This window comes from Bombyx mandarina, chromosome 24, assembly GCF_030267445.1.
Source record: "Bombyx mandarina strain Sakado chromosome 24, ASM3026744v2".
NCBI lineage: Eukaryota > Metazoa > Arthropoda > Insecta > Lepidoptera > Bombycidae > Bombyx > Bombyx mandarina.
In genome coordinates this window covers 5,031,117-5,052,655 of record NC_143230.1, presented here as the reverse complement: position 1 = coordinate 5,052,655, position 21,539 = coordinate 5,031,117, and the positions used below count along the sequence as shown (strand labels likewise).

Below are 21,539 nucleotides of genomic sequence, written 5' to 3'. Positions count from 1 at the left end.
TGTCCTATTTAAGCTTCTCCATTTTTTCCTAGTCTTCGGCATCCTCTTGAGTGCGGTTATTCTCCTCCACATCAGCCTTTAACACATTCGACCAGTGTTTCTTGGGCCTACCGGGGAATCTTGGATCAGGTACGTAGAATTTGAGGCATCTATTCCCGACGTGCTCTGGGGATCAGCGGCTTATGTGACGGTACCCTATATTGTTAGTATAAGTAAATAAACAAATTCACATGTGAGTGCTGCGTAAGTGCTGATCCAGAGATCAACGAAACAATGATAATGAAAGCGCCATAAATCATCACCGAATTCACCACACGTCCGTGCATTTAGATGAAATGCTGTTAAAGGTATAATACTAATTACATTTCCCCTTATCAATGTTTAGACTAAAATGATTCGTCAAGCAAGAGTGTGACTAATGGTTTTTTTTTAAATAAAACAATCAACTAAAATCTGACACACCTTTTGTATGTGAAACGTTCGTTCACGCGTCGATAATTTCAAAGTACCTACCTTTATGACATATGCACTGAGTCTGGACACACCAATCGGTCCCCAGTTGGGGACGGAGGACCACCACGGTATCCTAGGTCCCCGAAGTACGTCTAGGATTAAACAAATGAATAATAGCACTTAAGCACCTGAGTCTGAGCACGGAGATCCTAGACGCGTGCATTGTTTCTAGGACAGGGGTGGCCAACTTGATTAGAACTAAGATCTACTGTTTACTAACGTACGCGTATCGCTCTACTATCTACTAATGAAATTTCTTGAAATTTAGTGAAACAATGTAGTTCAGTATACAAATAAGTAGTATATTTTCTTTTATAGAAAAGCTTAACATAAAGCTGAAATTATATATTACTAGTGGCCCCGCAGTAGTCGAGATTTGACTATAATTAATTGAAATTATAAGTTTAAGCATTATTATGATTCTATTGTCAAACACTATTAAATTAGTTAGATCAATAATATTAAAGACAATCTATTTTCAATTCGACTGTGGTTTAAACACTATCAAACGTTTCCCAATTGACAGTAAACAAAGAGTATATTTTTATGTATGTGTTCTGTCACTTATATGGTAGTGTGTGTAATGTTTTCTTTATTGATTTAAAGTATTTTTTATGCATTATTTAAAAAAAATATTAGCATTGTGCACTCTTTCTCTATATTCTCTATAAGTGTGAGAAATTTCATATTCCTCCGTCCGCGCGATTTTCATAAAAAGGGGTAGGTACAAAGTTTTTGCTTCACGTATTAATATATAGATAAGTATTGTGTGGAAGAGAGGATAAATAATGTGACGTAATGAAGCAAAAACTTTCATCCTTCCATCCCTTTTTACGAAAATTGCGGGGACTGAGGAGTATGAAATTTTCCACACTTATAGAGAATATAGAGAAGAAGTGCACAACGCTAATATTTTTTTAAATAATTCATAAAAGATACATTAAATCGATAAAGAAAACATTACACACACTACGTACCATGTATTTGCCGCACACACGCATGCATACTATTTATTATCAAACTTTTGTTCTTGACGTCTGTTGTCAAATTGAGAATAGATTAAATATTATTTGTCTGTGTTAATATTTTTTATAGTGTAGTCTTGGAGAAATTTGTGATTATAGAAGTATAAAATACAATCATAGTAGTGTACAAACTTACAATTCCAATTAATTATAGTCGAATTTCGACTACTGCGGGACCTCTAGTCTTTATCATTCGATGAATCCTAACGCGGAGAACGATTGGCGTGTCAAATGTCACGATTACAATTTACCGGGAAAACGGTACAACTTTTTTTATTGTTTAGATTCTTAGAGTATCTCACGGAACATGTATGATTAACCTGTTTAACCACTTTCTACTAAACTTTTTAATAGCAAATGTCTGTTCTTAAATGTCCTTTACAAAGTATCGTTTGAAATCATTGCATACATCTGAGAAACGACCATGTGTACTCCACATTTGAAGCTTCGTCAAGAACTGCCATGAATATTCAATCGTTATTCTATATTAATCGAATATTCAACGATATCGTTTGTTTTTTTTTCATTACCTAGTTGTTGGTAGCCTAAGAGGCTATCCCACCTACGCGCAGACGGGTGGGTGAGCTCACTGGCTCAAAATGAGAGAAATTGCTAACACTATCCCTAGCAAGAGCAGTGCTGAGCAAAATATACTATGAGATCGGAATCGCGACCCAATGAAAAGATCCGGCGATTAATCCGAGTTGTGTCTATGGGGCTCGGGTTCTTCTTCTTCTTGCTTCGGTTTCCTCAACTCTGAGGGTCGTGACCACCTCCACGCGACAAGAGTTTATTACGGACCATTCCACGCCATTTGCTTCTATCTGCCGCCGAGTGTAGAGCATCGTGAACTGTGGTGTCGAGGGTAGTGCGGATCTAGTCAGTCCAACGTGTCGGGCCTCTACCTCGCGGTCTTCTTCCGTCCACCTTGCCAGTCACCATTAGCTTCTCCAAGCTACCGCGATCCTTTCTTGCATTGTGGCCAAAGTATTCCAGAACTCTATGTAGGCAGATGGTAGAAAGCCTCGTCTTTATCTGGAGCTCTTGGAGGATCAACACGTAGTTACCTATAATGGGGCACGGGTAGTTACCTATAATTGAATCAAAACCATCAAATTTTTTGTTTATCTTATTTAATCACAAATTTATTGCATATACACAAACTGCTGGATCGTGTCGTACAAATGCTGCAGCATCGGGTAAAATTCTAAAACGGCCAATATTAGCAAGACTGCCAGAGTGGTCACTCTACTGATGCTTCTTATCAAGTCTGTCTTGTTGATGAGGGGCGATGATTTCCTCAAGGACTTCGGTTCAAATACAACGTCATTTGGGGCCGTCACCTGAAAGAGTCATACAAAATAGCTATTCCAATGCAAAAGAGACGCTTCTAGACAGGAACGTAAGCATTATTTAATGTCCTATACAATCTTATTTCATGGCTGTCTATTGTGAATGCCTTGACGGGAAGAAATGCGTAGCTGTCATAGCTGTTGAGTTTAATCTATATTGTATAGTCTATATTTTTCTTTAGTATAATCTATGGTCATAGCACTTTTGACACTGCGACAGGACTTTTTGGCGGGAACGCGAGGAGTGAAGTTGTGTGATTTGTTTTATTTTGTCTATTTAGTGTTTCTTCGGGTTTAAATGTGTAATAATGGTGATTTATTAACCGTTTAATATCTGTGAAAGTGCACAAATGTGTGAAAATGAAACAAAGCCGCTGGATGTAACTTCTCGGGATCCTCCAAAAAGTCCACTGAAAAAATCTTAGTAAATGACCACCATTTTACTGAGATTAGATTTCATCTCAAATCATCTCATTTAATTTCATCCCAGTTGATTAATGTCTCAAATTAATCATTTTCATTTCATTTCACTTCATAATATCATTTTTCATAAAATTAAGAATATACATTAAAATAAGACATGACTTAAAGGTCTCAGTTACCAGGTCATAAAATCTCTTAAAAAAAATGACACTGCGACACGATTGTTTGTGTCTCATTGTTAATTTAGTATAAGTAATGTTTAATAAATTCTACAAATTATCCAAGTTATTCTTTTAAATATTATCTATATTTTAATACGTGAAGCAAAAACTTTGTATCCCTTTTTACGAAAATTGCGCTGACGGAGGAGTATGAATTTTTCTACACTTATAGAAAATATACAGAAGAAGTGCACAATGCTAATATTTTTTTAAAATAATGCATAAAAGATACATTAAATCAATAAAGAAAACATTATACACACTACATACCATGTATTTGACGCACACACGCATGCATACTATTTATTGTCAAACTTTTGTTCTTCACGTCTGTTGTCAAATTGAGAATAGATTAAATATTGTTTGTCTTTGTTAATATTTTTTATAGTGTAGTCTTGGCGAAATTTGTGATTATAGAAGTATAAAATACAATCATAATAGTATACAAACTTACTATTCCAATTAATTATAGTCGAATTTCGACTACTGCGGGACTTCTAGTTTTTTTAAATACTTCAAAGTAGGTGTACAAACAGTAGCAAATAGTAACAGGGTGCCATTGAAGCTGATTTATACCAAACGTTGAGGCAGTTTTCACTTAGAAAACAAATTTCTTTGTTTAAGTTCATTTACCTTAAATACGGTTCCCGGTTCAATGTGAGCCGGCAATATCGAGCCTTTGCACGGCTGGAAATATACACCAGTGTCCTTATTGCGAGATTTTTAACGTTATCGATAGCGTAAAAGTTAACTCAAATTTGTATGCAGTTGGAACAGCGCCCCTAGCGGCAAACGTACGCAAACGTTCCAACTCAATACGAATTTGAGTTAACTTTTACGCTATCGAGAACGTTAAAAAATTCGCACTAAGCACACTGATAAACAACGAAATAATCGTGATATGTGTTTACTGTTAAACGTGGTGCCAACACAACAAGAAGTAGGTTCACTTTAAAAAAAACTAGTTGTAAAATTCATAAATCGTGTAACTAAATTAGAAAAAATTGTCTAATTCGAATGTTCTAGTCATTTGAGAATTATCCATAGTGAGAGAAAATTCGGTAAGATTAATGCTTGTAATACCAAATGGTAAATACAGATATTCAAACGGTAGGTCCAGTAGGAACATACTCTGAATATTCTGGAACATTTCTTGCACGTTATGAAGGTACGAGTAACGCCATCTCTCGTCAAATAGGAAAAAAAGAATACTAAAATAACAGGAATATAATTTGAACGTTCTGCAATGTTGTATGATTTATGTTTTTTTTCCTACCTATTTTACTGACTTCGAGGAGGATACTAGATTCACCGGACGAATATTCTCGATCGCCCTATCGAGAATATTTTCGATAATACTAGTTTCGATATCCGTTTTCTCCATTTGACAATAGATGGCGTTAATATTACCGGCATAACATTACCTTCTCAATGACTTCGGCGTTTTCTGATTTAACGTCCGCATGAATTGGCTCCGCGTGGTTCGTCAGTATGTGGAGAGCGCCAGCGTTTTCTCTTTTAATCCTTGATCCGTACGTTTGTATCTGTTTTACATTTCATTATGTGAATCGCATAAGCATTTTCGATTCCCTCGATAAATTAAAGCAAGCAAATTTTGCGAAGCTGTCACGTCACTAGTACATACAATGGTTATTTGTTTTTTTTTTTTTTTTTATTCCCATTGTAGACAGACGAGCATACGGCCCACCTGATGGTAAGTGGTCACCGTCGCTCATGGACGTCAGCAATGCCAGGGGCAGAGCCGCTGCCTAAACAAGCCTTGTGCCGAGTGCTGATTTTGAGTCCCGAGCAAGTGAAGGATTCTATGATTGATTCACGAGCGTAGCGAGGGACTCGACAGCACAAGATGCAAAAAACTTTGCTCTCGTGTAGCACACATAGCTTTTCACCTCAGCAGGGAGAACACACATCACTTAGGAGACAGAAATGAACAGGAATAGATTAAAATAACTATTAAAAAAAAACGATATTTCTTTATTACAAATATCTTTAAATTTTAGGGTATTACGCGTTTCCGGACGTGTTTTCTTTGAGGTCGAATTCCAAAATCGAATTTCGAAGGGATTTCTTTTTTTCACTCGCTTTTTATATACATGTGAAAGAGACAGAGCACAGTAAAATTCGAATGTTTCAAATTTATGGCTGAACAATGTCAATTCGTTGTACTGAAGATTGAATATAATGCTATTTTGACCCACGCTCGAATCAAAATCGCGTTTTGGTTCACTGTTGTCTTGCAGCAAAAGCGGCATATTTGAGCTGCTGAGGTGAAAATATTTAAAGCAAGCTTCATCGTATCTGTAGTGATGGGAATAAGAAAACCCTTGTCTAGAATACTCAAAGGATATGCTTTCAAGGTCCAAAGCTTAATTAGCGTCAAAGTACCGGTCTTCCTACGCAATCCAAACAGCAAAGAACCCATGAACCCAAACAGTCGATCAGATTTAGATATTCCGCTGTTTTCTGACCAGATTTATTGACTAGCGGTAAGCCTCAACCATTCCCCCGGTTTTGCTGATGACCTTATACGACTGCTTATTATTACAGTAACTAAATAATCGGGGATTAAATCACACACGGCCATCTGGCCTTAACTAGGATTCTCTATGGAAACTGCAGGTTTAATATACACTTAAATACTTTCTATTTTATACCTATATATTTATAAATAGTTTTGGACTTGTGCGGTATATAGGATACATACATATTGATTTTTGTGGATATCCTTGCGACCTGCGTTCATGGTTACTCTTATACTGATGCTACTTCGTGTCTATTACTGCTTCATGCTACTTCTTGCCTTAGTATGCAAGGCATTGCTTTGCCAAGTCTATTTCAAGCCGATTACTGTTTCATGCCAACTTCATGCCTATTACTGCTTCATACCTTCTTTGTGTCTACTTAATGCCTACTACTGTTTCATGCCTACTTCGTGCCTATTACTACTTCATGTCTCCTTCATGACTTACTATGCAAGGCGAAGCTGTGCCAAGTCTACTTCATGCCTATTACTGCTTCGTGTTTACTCAATGTCCACTACTGCTTAATATCTACTACTGCCGCAGAGCCAATCATTCAATAACCAACACTTGTAACTCTCTATATTATCTTAACTCACCTAAACATAAACATCAGACGTTTCATGACTCCTGTCCAAGAGAATCATAATTAAAAAAAATAAGAAATGTTACCCGTAAAATCCACACACGTACCTTGGTCTCATTTCCACAAACAAAACAAAAAAATAATACCAAGGAAACGAAAGACTTCATAATTTTAATATTGTTATGTTAAGAAAATGTTTTATGTATACATTTTATGTTCGCGCATTATTGTTTTTCGTAACACAAAAACACTATAAGATTCACGTGAAAAAGTAATTTTTTTTATATAAAAGAAGTTAACAATGTTGAGTGTTTTAATTGGCTGCTTAGTGACGGTGATAGTCAAAGGTCATACTAATGTGAGTGTTTAATTGGACTAAGTAGATGGGGGCACGGCCCGTCCGATGTTAAGGGGCTATGCAAAGTTTTGTACTGGTGGTAGGACCTGTTGTGAGTTCGCGTGTGTAGGTACGCCCTGCCTATTTCTGCCGTGAAGCAGTAATGTGTTTCAATTTGAAGGGCGGGGCAGCCATAGTCCCACCCGCACGGACTCACAAGAGGTCCTACCACCAGTAATTACGCAAATTATAATTTTGCGAGTTTGATTTTTATTACACGATGTTATTCCTTCACCGTGGAAGTCAATCGTGAACAATTGTTAAGTACGTATTTCATTAGAAAAATTGGTACCCGCCTGCGGGATTCGAACACCGGTGCATCGCTACATACGAATGCACCGGACGTCTTATCCTTTAAGCCACGACGACTTCGACTAGCTTTTGATTTTATTAGCGCACACGACCACAAATAATTCTTTCAGTTCTACTTAGGCGGTGGTGAATCTGGAGTTCGGCGTCTTCAAATCAAAGTTTCCAGCGCAGTTTTGAATATTACATTACTTAAGTTCGGTCGTTCGAATATTTTTTAGAACCTGCAAGAGGATGCCAATTTTCAATCGGACCTGATGCCCCAAGGACTAAATCCTGAATTCGTGCCCAGTCAGGTAAAAATTAAATATTGGCGTATAACTTGAAAATTGCACTAATAATGTAATGTTGTTAGGAGCGATTCGCTTACAAGGAATCACAGGTCTGCCATTCCCGATCCTGCGAATGGAAAGCAATCGACGTCGCCCAAAACACGTCATCTCGGATCCTCCCGATCCACTAACGGTGCTTCTAGGTACTCCAAGCACCGGTCACCGTTCTCGTCGAACCCGTCGCTTGCGACGAAGGGCTCGACGAGTAAATTAACTCTCAGACACAGCCCACTGAGTTTCTCGCCGGATATTCTCAGTGGGTCGCGTTTCCGATCCGGTGGTAGATTCTGCCAAGCATGACTCTTGCTAGGGTTCGTGTTAGCGTCGTCGTCAGGTTTGAGCCCCGTGAGCTCACCTACTAGTTACGGTTATGCTGGAATAGCCGCTCCAAGCTACCAGCTTAGGTAGGAAAAAAAAAGTAGGTCTGAGAATGCAGTCAGTGTTACAGTACACCTGGTTTTAAGTGATTGCTTGAGCCAATAGGAATCAAAATGCCCAGGCCTCAGACTTTCCGTCAAGCCTTAACAAGTTTTTTTTTTTTATTGCCCTTGTAGGCAGACGAGCATACGGCCCACCTGATGGTGAGTGGTTACCGTCGCCCATGGACTTCAGCAATGCCAGGGGCAGAGCCAAGCCGCTGCCTACAAAATATATATGGATAGAATAGGAGTTTTCTGCAGCGTCTCCGTCGATACCACTCCTCATTAGTGAGGGAAAGACTTTAGGGGGAGAAAGCTGTAGCCATCACTCAATCGTTATCACCCATCTTGAATCGTAGAGTCGAACTCAATTATATTGTTAAACAGTTGTCCCACTGTTAAAACTGCGCATTGCGGCCAAAATAGAAACGAAAACGCTATACTCTATCCCAATTACGAAGTCATACGACATAGGAGATAGATAAATAATTAGTACTAGAGGTCCCGCAGTAGTCGAAATTCGACTATAATTAATTGGAATTGTAAGTTTGTACACTATTATGATTGTATTTTATACTTCTATAATCACAAATTTCCTAAGGCTACACTATAAAAAAATATTAATAAAGACAAACAATATTTAATCTATTCTCAATTTGACCACAGACGTCAAGCACAAAAGTTTGACAATAAATAGTATGCATGCGTGTGTGCGTCAAATATATAGTATGTAGTGTGTGTAATGTTTTCTTTATTGATTTAATGTAGGTATCTTTTATGCATTATTTAAAAAAAATATTAACATTCTGTACTCCTTCTCTATATTCTCTATAAGTGTGGGAAATTTCACACTCCTCCCTCCGCGCAATTTTCGTAAAAAGGGATACAAAGTTTTTCCTTCGCGTATTAATTTATAGATATTGTCTCAGGATACACCATGGCAAGCCGTCATCCCGATACCACGGCCGCGTCGCAACGCCGACCTGTCAAAGGACATGACAATAACTTCATTGCAACACATCAAGCGGTACAGTCGTATCGTGGCTTGCATCGTACTCGCGATGTCGGCAGTTACTGAAATTATCTTATATCTTGTTGAGTTTTACGGAGGGGCATAATAAACTTTTGTATTTATTGTTCGTTTTTTTTATTTATTGCTTACATGAATGGACGAGGTCACAGCACACCGGGTGTTAAGTGGTTACTGGAGCCCATATACATCCAAAACGTAAATGCCGCCACCCGCCTTGAAATATAAGTTCTAAGGTCTCAGTATAGTTACAACGGCTGCTCTACCGTTCAAGCCGAAACGCATTACTGCTTCATGGCTGAAATAGGCAGGGTGGTGGTACCTAACCGTGCGGACTCACAAGACGTCCAGTAATTACTTTTTTTTGCGGGTTTGATTTATATTGCACGATTTTATTCCTTCGCCGTGGAAGTCAATCGTAAGCATTTGTTAAGAACGTAATTCATTAGAAAAATTGGTACCCGCCTGCGGGATTCGAACACCGGTGCATCACAAGATACGAATGCTTTATCCTTTAGGCTACGACGAATTTTTTTGTACCTGTATTTCTTTAAAGCCAATTAAGTGGCGTGGCGTGAAACTGTTACGGTCAGAACAACTTCCGTACCTACCACTATTATTTATGCTACCTTTTACATCTAACAGTAGTAACATCTACATGGAAACATAAACTAAAAGATAAACAGACAAAACAGTTCTAAAAATCGCTGCTATATATATTCTTCGTCAGATAATACAAAACTTCCTAATTTTATTAGTTTTCTTCAAAACAAAGGCATCGGATTCTGCTAGCTTATTTTCTTACACCTAAATATTTTTCCCTGTCAAGCTGACCCGTATTTAAATTTCATTAAATATTCCCATTAACTAAACACTTGTGACCAATAAAATCGGTCACAATACTTTATTAAATGAATTTGATTAAATAAATCGTTACGGTTGTTAGTTGTGAATAATATATAAAGCGTTTGTGTATCAGCAATGTCCTAGTGTGGTGGTGCGCAACTATGAAGTGGGTCCAGTTATTTTGCGTGATATTCGCCGTCATTTACGCCGTCACGGTAAGTATTTTGGGATTCCTTCATCAGCCGCGCCAATAACTATACTCTATTTCAATTACGACGTCCCGTTTGACTGACTATTATGTCATTGTGTATGTGAATTAATTGTATAATGATTTAGATTGATTGTGTATTTTTTAAATGATGATTTACGACCACGAACAAAAATGCTTGTTATTTCAAACTAGCTGACCCGGCAGCCTTTGTAGTGCCTCAATCGACAAACAAAAGACCTAAACTTTTGTATAAAATTAATTTAAAACGAACAAAAGGAATCCTTCCGACGGGAGACACATCACAGGAAAAACAAAATTGTTCTTTTTATTCAATTCCGAGCGTTTTCATATTTACCTACCTTTGAAACCTTCGGTCGGTTAAAATCGGTCCAGACGTTCTCGAGTTTTAGCGAGACTAACAAACAGCAATTAATTTTTATATAACTATATATAGATATAGATTAACACACTGGCGTAAGGAACTGGCGTAAAACCTTTTATTTCATTCAGTATCAACACTGATCGAAGATTCAACTGTATTGTATAAAGAATGTCGCGCCTATCAGACCAGAACGTATGACTGTTTATCTGCAGATATACGTTGGTCTTTATAGGTCTCTTCGCGTGAACAATGAGTTCATAGATTGCTGTCTATAATTTCAGGCTGACGACCAAGAACCTGGTGAGGTTGACTACACGAGCAGATACGCGGAGATGGCATCGCCGTTCCCTAACCATCTGAACCTGGCCGAATTCGTAGCGATGCTCAGAGCAGCTGGTCACCCCCCCAATATCTATTATAACTGACCACGATAAAAATATAAAATAATTTAAACACCCAACTTTTTGTCTTAAAGTGTATTAAAATACGTTGCGTTCGAAATTCGAAATCGGTATAATGTTTTATCCAATCAAAATAAATGATTGGATAAAATTTCTACGCTCAGCTATTGGATTATGAATTTTATTTTTTTTTGCTTCCTGTTTTCTCTTGTGATAATAACCCACTAAATGCTAGTCCAAATAACAGCTTCGGGTTTTTTTTTAATAATAATAATGTAGAATTTATTAATGTAGAATTTATGTAACTCGAATCGTTTTAAAGTCGGAGTCTAAATTTATTTCTTATGGATTCCAATTTACCATCTAATGAAACTCATATTGTAAAACATTACTTTTTAAAAAATATACAAAGTGCGATCATGTCAAATGCCTGTTTTATTACTCGTATTTCTATTATATACCTACTTATATGTATTGTAACATTCATTAGTAATCAAATGATTGGTTCTCAAACTTTTTTTGCCAATTGAATCCATTGTAGCGTGTCTTTGATCACTAATATTTGTTGAATTTGACCCTTCGAACATGACCGCAATTTAGTTGACTAAGAGTGGTTAAAGTTAACTGTTTCTTTAAGGTTGATATTGTTTGTTAACTATTATAAGTCCAGCGCATATAAACAATTGCTTAAGATGGTATTCAGGAGAATTCATGAACAAACTTTACTGGTGGTAGGATCTCCTGTGAGTCGCGAGCCGTGAAGCAGTAATGCGTTTCGGTTTGAAGGGTGGGGCAGCCGTTGAAACTATACTGAGACCTTAGAACTCATATCTCAGGTGGGTGGCGGCATTTACTTTATAGATGTCTATGGGCTCCGTTAACCACTTAACATCAGGTGGGCTGTGAGCTCATCCACACATCTACGAAATAAAAAATAAAAATAATGAAGAACTACCCCCCCACTGTTCTAATATAACTACGAGTGGCTATTGTCGCACAAGAGATTCCGGCTCGAGCAACCAAGCGGAGCGGAGCTCTCTGTCGGCGCCAGTCACGTCGTCATATAAGTTTGTAATAATAAATTCTTATTACTTTACAATGTGCGTCTCTGTCGATATCTGTCAGATTTTGCTACTTCCTCCACTACTATTTATAATTTTCCTCCATTTCCTTGTTAGATCTTTACTATTATCGTAATCTTTATTGTCAGTTGATTATAAATTATACGTATCCTGTCAATCTTGTCACGTCATCCTTAAGACTTCCTATACGTTTTAACCATTCTATTCCATATACCATTCTAAAATTCTTCATTCTGGTTTTCTCCCAGTCTGATAGATTCTTCTTCAATTGTGTGTTTTCCATTTGGTTTTCTTTAAGCCGAAATTGGAAATAAATTCAACTAATTATATTATTTGTATTTATGTTTGCGTTTGTGTATGTGTTCAGAGAGCATCAAGTTCTCTTTAGCGCCTTTCAATTGTGAATATAGGGCCTCAACAAACCTTTGGGAATCGCTGGATTAGAACGAATAAAACAATTTTAGCTATTACAAAAATTTTAATCAACCCATCTACGTCTTGCCGGGTAAAGTTTTTCGTAGTTCATGTTGACGTCAAGTGGATGCACTTGATATGTTTCTCGGCGACCTTGACGTCCTATTGGGATGTAATCGTATGGTACCTGTGGATCGGGTGGAAATTGTACATTTTGTTTTGTTATTATCGACAGACGTGTATACGACCCTGATGGGGGGAGTATTCAGCTAGCCCACCGAGTTTCTCGTCGGATCTTCTCAGTGAATCGCGTTTCCGATCCGGTGGTAGATTCTGCGAAGCACTGCTCTTACCAAGGTCAGTGTTAGCATTACTCCGGTTTGACCCCCGTGAGCGCACCTACTAGCTAAGGTTACGCTGAAATAGCCTCTTAAGGCTATCAGCTTAGGTAGGAAAAAAAGTCAGCCATAGACTAAGGCAAGGTCAGGACCTCGAACATTCACTATTGATTTCCACGGTGAAGTAATAGCTTCGTGTAACAAAATCTCAATAACGCAAAAAATATAATTTGCGTAATGACCGGTGCGGTGGTACGGTATCTTGCAAGTTCGCACGGACAAGTGCCACCGCCCTGCCTATTTCTGCCGTGAAGCAGTAATGCGTTTCGTTTTGAAGGTATCTGAATGTATTTTCAATAACGCACATCCAAAAGTACCATACCAAAAAAGCAATTTACCTGCGGCAAAGCGTTGACCAAAGTTAAAAACAATAAAACAAAACATAAAATTGAATTCATAGCGAGTACGCGGTATCGCGATTCGATATCAATACGCCATGACGTTACAGTTTTATGAAGTTTTTCTAATTAAGTTCCGCTGATAATATGATGATTTGATATTTACAATTTACGATTCGATGTAACATAAAGTCGCTTAGTTAATAATAGCGTACAAGTCAATAGTGTATTATGTTTATTTGAAACAGCGGAGAAAAAAAACAGTATTCTTTTTAGGCATTTTCTTTAATTTAATTTATTCCTACCTATACAAGCCTTGAGAGGCTATATCAGCGTCTCCTTGACGTGTAGGTGAGCTCACGGGGCTCAAACCGGGTGTGTAGCTAACACTGGCCCTAGCAAGAGCAGGGCTTCGCAGTATCTACCAAAGGATCGGAAACGCGACCCACTGAGAAGATCCGGTGAGAAACTCAGTGGGCTGTGTCTATGGGTTAATTCACTCGTCGAGCTCTTCGTCGTAAGCGACGGGTTCGGCGAGGACGGTGACCGGTGCCTGTGGTACCTAAAAGCACCCTTTTTCTTACATCAGCCGTCCGTTTTTTTTTTATTGCTTAGATGGGTGGACGAGCTCACCGCCCACCTGATGTTAAGTGGTTACTGGAGCCCATGTACATCTACGACGTAAATACGCCACCCACCTTGAGATATAAGTTCTAAGATCTCAGTATAGTTACAACGGCTGCCCCACCCTTCAAACCGAAACGCATTACTGCTTCACGACAGAAATAGGTAGGGCGGTGGTACCTACCCGCGCGGAATCACAAGAGGTCCTACCACCAGTAATTACGCAAATTATAATTTTGCGGGTTTCACTTTTATTAGACGATGCTATTCCTTCACCGTGGAAGTCAATCGTGAACATTTGTTGAGTACGTAATTCACTAGAAAAATTGGTACCTGCCTGGGATTCGAACACAGGTGCATCGCTCAACACGAATGCACCGGACGTCTTATCTCTTAGGCCACGACGACTTCACATAATAGCTTTTTGGGAATAGAGGCCAACTTTACCAAATTCTCTCAGGTTGAGCCCGTGAGCTCACCTACTGGTCCGTTAGCAGTTGGAATAACCTCTTAGGCTACCAACAATTTGGCAGGGAAAAGACATAGAGAATACATCTGACCCAGCAGACTTCGTAGTGCCTCAATCGATAAATAAAAGACGTAAAGTTTTGTCTATACTAATATTATAAAGAGGAAATATTTGTTTGTTTGTTTGTTTCGAATAGGCTCCGAAACTACTGGACCGATTTGAAAAATTTTTTTTCCATTAGAAGCCGACATTGTCCCTGATAAACATAGGCTACTTTTTTTAATTTTTTTTAAAATTTTTTTTTTTGTTTCATGTGTGTTTTAATGTTTCCGAAGCGAAGCGAGGGCGGGTCGCTAGTATAAAATAAACTTAAAACAAACAAAAGGAATCACAGGAAAAACAAAATTGTTGTTTTTATTTAATTCCGAGCATTGTCATATTTATCTACCTATTAAACCTTCTATGGACTTCGACAAATAATTCAAGACCAAAATTAGCCAAATCGGTCCAGCCGTTCTCGAGTTTTAGCGAGACTAACGAACAGCACTGGTGGTAGGACCTCTTGGGAGTCCGCACGGGTAGGTACCACCGCCCTGCCTATTTCTGCCGTGAAGCAGTAATGCGTTTCGGTCTGAAGGGTAGGGCAGCCGTTGTAACTGTACTGAGATCTTAGAACTTATATCTCAAGGTGGGTGGCGCATTTACGTTGTAGATGTCTATGGGCTCCAGTAACCACTTAACACCAGGTGGGCTGTGAGCTCGTCCATTCATCTACATCTAAGCAATAAAAAAAAAAAAAAAAAAAACAGCAATTCATTTTTATAGATTAGTTTACATTCCATATATAAAATCTTGTATGTTCAATCTTAATTATAAAAATGATACAAACTAATGTGATGTTAAAAAACGTATGAGTTCAATGAATAATTTAATATTAAAACGCTATAAAGTAACGCATCACATAATTTTGAAGAAATCTCTAGAGGATTTTCGATTTTCTTTCTTTTCTGTTAAAAACTAAACATATATTTCCTTGTCTTGCCAGATAAGACACAATAAGTATTATATAATTTCGAAATATCAACAGGAAAAAACTATTCTAAATTTAAAGCATAAAAATAAATAACCCAAAATTAAATGCGGATAATATTAAACCTATATGAAACTTGTTCAAGTTCAATTCATTTTTCATAAATTTCCATATAAACATTATCGATATAATGTCGAAAAAATAAATTTTAGTTTTCTTGTTATGACGAATAATAGTTTTTATCGGAAAATGCCTTTATATGTTTTCCATTGCGTTTGGACACTAATTTTGTTGTTTTATTTAATAAATGCAGCCGTGAGTATTTGTTTCAATTGCATTACACATTTTTTTTTTATTGCTTAGATGGATGGACGAGCTCACAGCCCACCTGATGTTAAGTGGTTACTGGAGCCCATAGACATCTACAACGTAAATGCGCCACCCACCTCGAGATTTAAGTTCTAAGGTCTCAGTATACTTACAACGGCTACTCCACCCTTCGAACCGAAACGCATTACTGCTTCACGGCGGAAATAGGCGGGGTGGTGGTACCTATCCGTGCGGTCTCTCAAGAGGTCCTACCACCAGTGATTACGCAATTTATAATAATGCATATTGTCATAGCATCGTTATTAGTTATAGGCAGTCCGGTAACTAGGGATGCCGTCAATTTAACCTGATGCCGTATAACACGTCCGCACCTTTAGAATTGAAGAGTCTTAATTTAAAATACTTGTTTTTACTTGTAGTTTTTATTTTTTTATTTTATTTTTTTATTTATGTACACACAGAAAAGATGACATAGTACAGAGTAATAGGAAAATTATGTACAAAGGCGCTGCTTATTTCATTAAGAAATCTCTTCCGGCAGACCTGCGAGAGGATTATGAGAATAATAATTAAAAGTGATGAGTGTGTGTAGAACAAATAATACATAAGTAAAATAACAAATACAACATGAGAATTATAGTAATGCACATACACATAGCAAATATTGTTAAACTTGTTTTTCTATTTTAATACTTTAAGGTATACGTTTGATTTAAAAGAAACGGAAAGAGCACGATTCTGGACTAAAAGAGAGAGAAAGAGAGAGAGAGAGAGAGAGAGAGAGAGAGCGATAGAAAGAGAGAGAAAGGGAGAGAGTGAGATTTTTATAAATTGTTAGAATAAATGTTTATAAGTCGCTCGAAATATAAAACTAATTTTCTAAAATTTCTTTGTTAGGTCACTTCAATTCTAAAGGTGCAGTGTGTTGAAATACATAGACTTGTACTTTCCTGGATGTCACGAAGACTGTTGTTATTGCCCTTGTAAGCAGACGAACATACCTGATGGTGGTTACTGTCGCTCATAGACGCCAGCAATGTCAGGACACACCTGTGAGAGTTGCTACTTACCTCTGAGAGCTCTACGCAAGCTTAATTTGAAGAACAGCGCTTAGGAAACACCATCAAGGGAAGTACATATCAAAGTCTGATGGTACGTGATAGAAAAGATCTCTGGAAACGCACTGTGGATGAACGCAGTGGTTCTAAGTAGTATGGATGAGCTCTGCTGCACTGGCGGACGGTGCGATAATAAAAACGAGATGATGGGATCATTTCAACTCATCATCTCCTATAGGTACTAAGTTAATAAAAAATGTGTGGTGACGTGGGACACCGTATAGGAACGAAGTTCCTTATTATAAAAATATCAATTTTTAAGTTCTATTCGAGGTATAAAGAAAATAATTATTCGGTTATACATTTTTTAGTATGATTTTTTTTTGATAAAACTAAAAATAAAAACTGCTTCACAAAGTTATCAACTTTATTTTATTCACAATGATTTATAAAAAATATATAACAAAAAAAAAATTTTTTTTTACGATATTACAAAGATAGGTCGTACACTGTATGCATCACTAATAAACATCTTACGTTACGGACGTTCTTCCCGGTGAGGATACCCCTCCACATCGTCCCATAAGGAACTTCGTTCCAAAATAAATCTACCCACAAATATATCTTTTAAATATTATCAGATTACATTACAGCCACAGCAGCCGGAGATTAACGATCAATTTGAAAAAACAAGTCCATCTTCCTTAGCTACCACTAATGCGTCAATATCGAACACAGTACGAAGGAATAATCCCGAGACAATTACCACGAGTCTGTATAAAACTTTGACAACACCGATTTTTAGAATAGTTTCTATACCTAAAGTGGCTACAGTGTTGAGGAACATTGGAACTTGTCTAGTAAACGGGGCAATGGAACTAATATCATTCTATCTACCCGCTCCGCTGATGCCATTAGTCGCGTCTGCCGCCGGCTTCATGATACCATTCGAGCCCGTCGTGATGCTAAAAGAGAAAATGCCTGTCAACAGTTACAGGAGAGCTTTGAGAACCGCTGTGAATTCTTTCATGGGAACCTTTGATAAATATAAAGTTAACGAAGATCTGGATCCGTATATGACTGGGAGATTTAATAGAAGATTTAATCGGGATTCGAAGGAGAGGAAAGATTTAGAATGATTTGAATCTAGATTTTATAAAATGTAAATTGATTGTGTTCTTTTCCATCTAGCATAAGATAATTTTGTTTAGAGCATAATATATATTTAATAGTTATGCATATTAAAAAAGAACACTATCCAGAAGAAAGCCGTCAAAGTTTTATTTCAATCGAATTATCTTGATTGTACTTTGGTTGGTATTTTCCAATTGCCAATGGCCAAATACCTTTAATTGCGATGAAATTTGTTGGATAAAAATATGTATAGCAGCTTATAGGGCTCATCTGCGTCCGAAAACACAGATTCCAAATATTTAATTAGCGAACAGCTGCGGCGAAATGTCCGACTTCCAATATTTCATGTAATCTAAATATTTGTAGGAGATTTAATTATTTTATTGATTGAATTAGAAATCTAATTAACGAATTTATGTTTACAATAACATGTAGGTTTCAGTCAAGGAAGGAATGCATCGTGACGATTCCGAGGAATGGGCAGTAAAACGTGGTTTTAGCAACGGTCCTGCCTTCCAAGTTTTCTCCTTCTCTTAAATTTTTTCTATCTTCTTTTACTGCTTCTGTTACTTTCTTTTTTCTTTTCGGCGTCCTTCTCCTTTTCTTTTCTACGTTAGGTCTAGTTGTAGTTTGATTTTTTACTGATATATCGGTGTTTTGCTTGCGCAAGTTTCCATTGTCTTCGTCAAAATTTAGCCATTCGTGTCTGAAGCCATCGTCGTCGATGAAAACTCTCTCATTCGGTTTCCTCCTCAGCTGGTCTAGCATGTAACTCTTAAAATAATCCGTCACTGAATGTATAGTGGGTTTGTATACATTATACTTTTCATTTCTGAATAGAACTTCGCCTATTCTCTGGTAATCCGTATGGCTTGGGATCTGAGTGGCCGTTAATGTGATCTGTAATTAGTTATAATCGAACTATTCACACAAAGAACTGTTTTAACTGAAGATCAAGGCGGTACTTTTGTTGCGAATATGACATTTTAACTGGTACAGTTGTTTAGTTGTGCCAGAATTAAAAGGTGGTTATTAAAAGGTTTACTGGTGGTAAGACCTCTTGTAAGTCCGCACGGGTAGGTAACACCATCCCACCTATTTCTGCCGTGAAACAGTTATGCGTTTCGGTTTGAAGGGTGGGGTAGCTGTTGTAACTATACTGAGACCTTAGAACTTATATCTCAAGGTGGGTGGCGCATTTACGTTGTAGATGTCTATGGGCTCCACTAATCACTTAACACCAAGTGGGCTGTGAGCTCGTACACCCATCTAAGCAATAAAAAAAAAACACTTATACCTACGCCATTACCAACCTTGCTAATTGTGAGACAGAAAGAAAATAACACATAGAACTCACTTCAAATATAAACAAGAAAGTCGATGTAAGCATTTTTAAATGAAATCACAAAAGGCAATGTTTATTGACCGCCCAACAAATTTTTCTACGTTGTAATTAACGTATTTTAATTACGAATTGAGAAATCAATTTTTAATCATTGATTGAATTTGTGGCGTGAACATGTAAAGAACGGACACTTCGAGCGGATTTTTGGCGGGAACGCAAGTGGTAGTCTGGGGTAGTAGTTCTGTTTTTCAAATTGGTAAATTCCAAAAAGGCAAAGGTATCATAACCACACAGCCTAATCTTTTGTAAATATTTTTTTATGTAAAAATAATTTACAAAAAAAGATAATATGGAGCGAAATGAAATTTGAATATGAATAGATATTATGCTATAGTGTAATATAATAATACAATACTTTGGCATAAAAATAACTGACATGAGATGATATTATTACGAGTTGAAATATAATTTCAGTAAAATGGTGGTTATTTACTGAGACATTTTCAGTGGACTTTTTTGAAGATACTTTTTTTATTGCCCTTGTAGGCCGACGAGCATACGGCCCACCTGATGGTGAGTGATTACCGTCGCCCATGACTTCAGCAATGCCAGGGGCAGAACCAAGCCGCTGCCTACCGTTTCTGCCGTCCAGTGGCAGAAGCGTCCAGAAGCTATGTCCAGCGGCATAGCTTCATTTTCCACTATCTATGCATTTTACAGACACTGAACAGTTAATGAACCACCGTTATTATAAGTTTACACCTGAATAAACACTATACAGACAAAATAAAACAATTCACATACTTCGCTCCTGGCGGGAACGCAAGAAGTGAAGTTATGTGAACTGTTCTTTTTTTTTCTACCTAAGCTGATAGCCTTGAGAGGCTATTTCAGCGGAACCTTAACTAGTAGGTGAGCTCACATGGCTCAAACCTGACGACGTTGCTAACACGAACCCTACCAGTTTTTTCTAGAATTTCTAGAAAATTCGCAGAATCTACCACCTGATCGGAAACGCGACCCACTGAGAAGATCCGGCGAGAAACTCAGTGGGCTACGGTTCGACGAGAACGGTGACCGATGCTTGAGGTACCTAAAAGCATCGTTAGTGGATCGGGAGGTTCCGAAATGACGTGTTTGGGGCGACGTCGACTGCTTTCCATTCTGCCCGCAGGATCGGAAATGTAGTTACCGGCGGCCACGATGAAAGGGTTCTCGTGTCGTGCCGCTTTATCGAAGTGTGAAGTGTTCCTTGATGTGATAACGTCTTATAAATCGATGAGCACCGGCTGCACGCAAGAAAAAGGGTCACGTTACGCTTGAGCATGACAGCGCGGGACAAGCCATAGAGAGCTACGATTGGCCCAAGCGTTGGCTTGTGACACATTTATCTCTGTTCTCGGGTGACGTCAGAGCTAGCAGTTCAAATAGTTCTACTACTGACGTTATCACGCAAAACTATCGTCCGTAACCCGCTTTTATAGACAACTGATTATTTATGGTTTAATATTTTGTAATTTAGCGACCATCACCCGGAGAAGATTACCTCGTTACAGAATTTAGTTGTAATCACATGAAAACGAAATCGAGTTCACACGGCTCTCGATCGTTACAGAGAATCGTGGAATCGATTACAATTATCCATCATTCGGTATACATCCGAACGGTAAAACATATAGAGCTCACTCGACGCTGATGGGTTACTGGAGTCAATAGTTCGAACGCCACCGCGTTGTGAGCCCAGTGCTTAGTGCGAGTTTTTCAACGCTCTCGATAGCGTAAAAGTTAACTTAAATTTGTATGCAGTTGGAACAGCGCCCCTAGCGGCAAACGTTCGAACTCTATACCAAATTGAGTTTACTTTTACGCAATCGAGAAGTTAATAAACTCGCACTAAGCACACTGATTAAGTTAGCGTAAACACCGCTGTCGGAAATATCTATTCTATTCTAACTTTTGCCTGCGACTCCGTCCGCGTGGAATAGTTACTTTGGCGTAACGCAAAAGTTTACCCCCCACTCCATTTACGTAGAAAGTGAAAATATTTTGAAACATTCTTTATTGGTGCTCCACTTGTATTGGTCTTACCGTGATGTTAACCTATAGCCTTCCTCAATAACTCGGCTATCTAACACTGATAGAATTTTTCAAATTGGACCAGTAGTTCTTGAGATTAGCGCGTTCAAACAAACAAACTCTTCAGCTTTATAATATTAGTGTAGATTACAGGATGTACTGCCTTAGTACAGCTTAAATACTAGACTTTGGGCCTTGGTATCTGGTTACGTGTTGACTCTAAGCAAGTCTTAAGCAATACCCAACTTATATAG

General features: G+C 37.9%; 5 protein-coding genes across 5 annotated transcripts; 3 read left to right on the top strand and 2 right to left on the bottom strand.

Annotated features, from left to right (window-relative positions):
* Positions 1–2,682: 2,682 nt before the first annotated feature.
* LOC149499950 (uncharacterized) lies at positions 2,683–5,807 on the bottom strand. Its single transcript, XM_089738251.1, has 4 exons — positions 5,754–5,807; positions 4,959–5,078; positions 4,168–4,221; positions 2,683–2,881 (listed from the first exon to the last, which is right to left on the bottom strand). The coding sequence occupies exons 1-4, from the start codon at positions 5,805–5,807 to the stop codon at positions 2,684–2,686; spliced, it is 426 nt and encodes a 141-aa protein (XP_089594377.1). The 3' UTR covers position 2,683.
* Positions 5,808–7,212: 1,405 nt separating this feature from the next.
* LOC149499949 (uncharacterized) lies at positions 7,213–9,238 on the top strand. The gene is made up of 2 exons (XM_089738205.1): positions 7,213–7,662; positions 9,047–9,238. The coding sequence occupies exons 1-2, from the start codon at positions 7,624–7,626 to the stop codon at positions 9,233–9,235; spliced, it is 228 nt and encodes a 75-aa protein (XP_089594331.1). The 5' UTR covers positions 7,213–7,623; the 3' UTR covers positions 9,236–9,238.
* Positions 9,239–9,724: 486 nt separating this feature from the next.
* On the top strand, positions 9,725–11,358 carry LOC149499948 (uncharacterized). The gene is made up of 2 exons (XM_089738236.1): positions 9,725–10,208; positions 10,868–11,358. Exons 1-2 carry the CDS (start codon positions 10,155–10,157, stop codon positions 11,009–11,011), a joined length of 198 nt encoding a protein of 65 aa, XP_089594362.1. The 5' UTR covers positions 9,725–10,154; the 3' UTR covers positions 11,012–11,358.
* Positions 11,359–15,950: 4,592 nt separating this feature from the next.
* LOC149499947 (uncharacterized) lies at positions 15,951–17,906 on the top strand. Its single transcript, XM_089738250.1, has 2 exons — positions 15,951–15,992; positions 17,384–17,906. Exons 1-2 carry the CDS (start codon positions 15,951–15,953, stop codon positions 17,867–17,869), a joined length of 528 nt encoding a protein of 175 aa, XP_089594376.1. The 3' UTR covers positions 17,870–17,906.
* A 295-nt stretch (positions 17,907–18,201) lies between these two features.
* LOC114246687 (uncharacterized) lies at positions 18,202–19,254 on the bottom strand. Its single transcript, XM_028179356.2, has 2 exons — positions 19,222–19,254; positions 18,202–18,764 (listed from the first exon to the last, which is right to left on the bottom strand). Exons 1-2 carry the CDS (start codon positions 19,252–19,254, stop codon positions 18,303–18,305), a joined length of 495 nt encoding a protein of 164 aa, XP_028035157.2. The 3' UTR covers positions 18,202–18,302.
* Between the last annotated feature and the right edge of the window lie 2,285 nt (positions 19,255–21,539).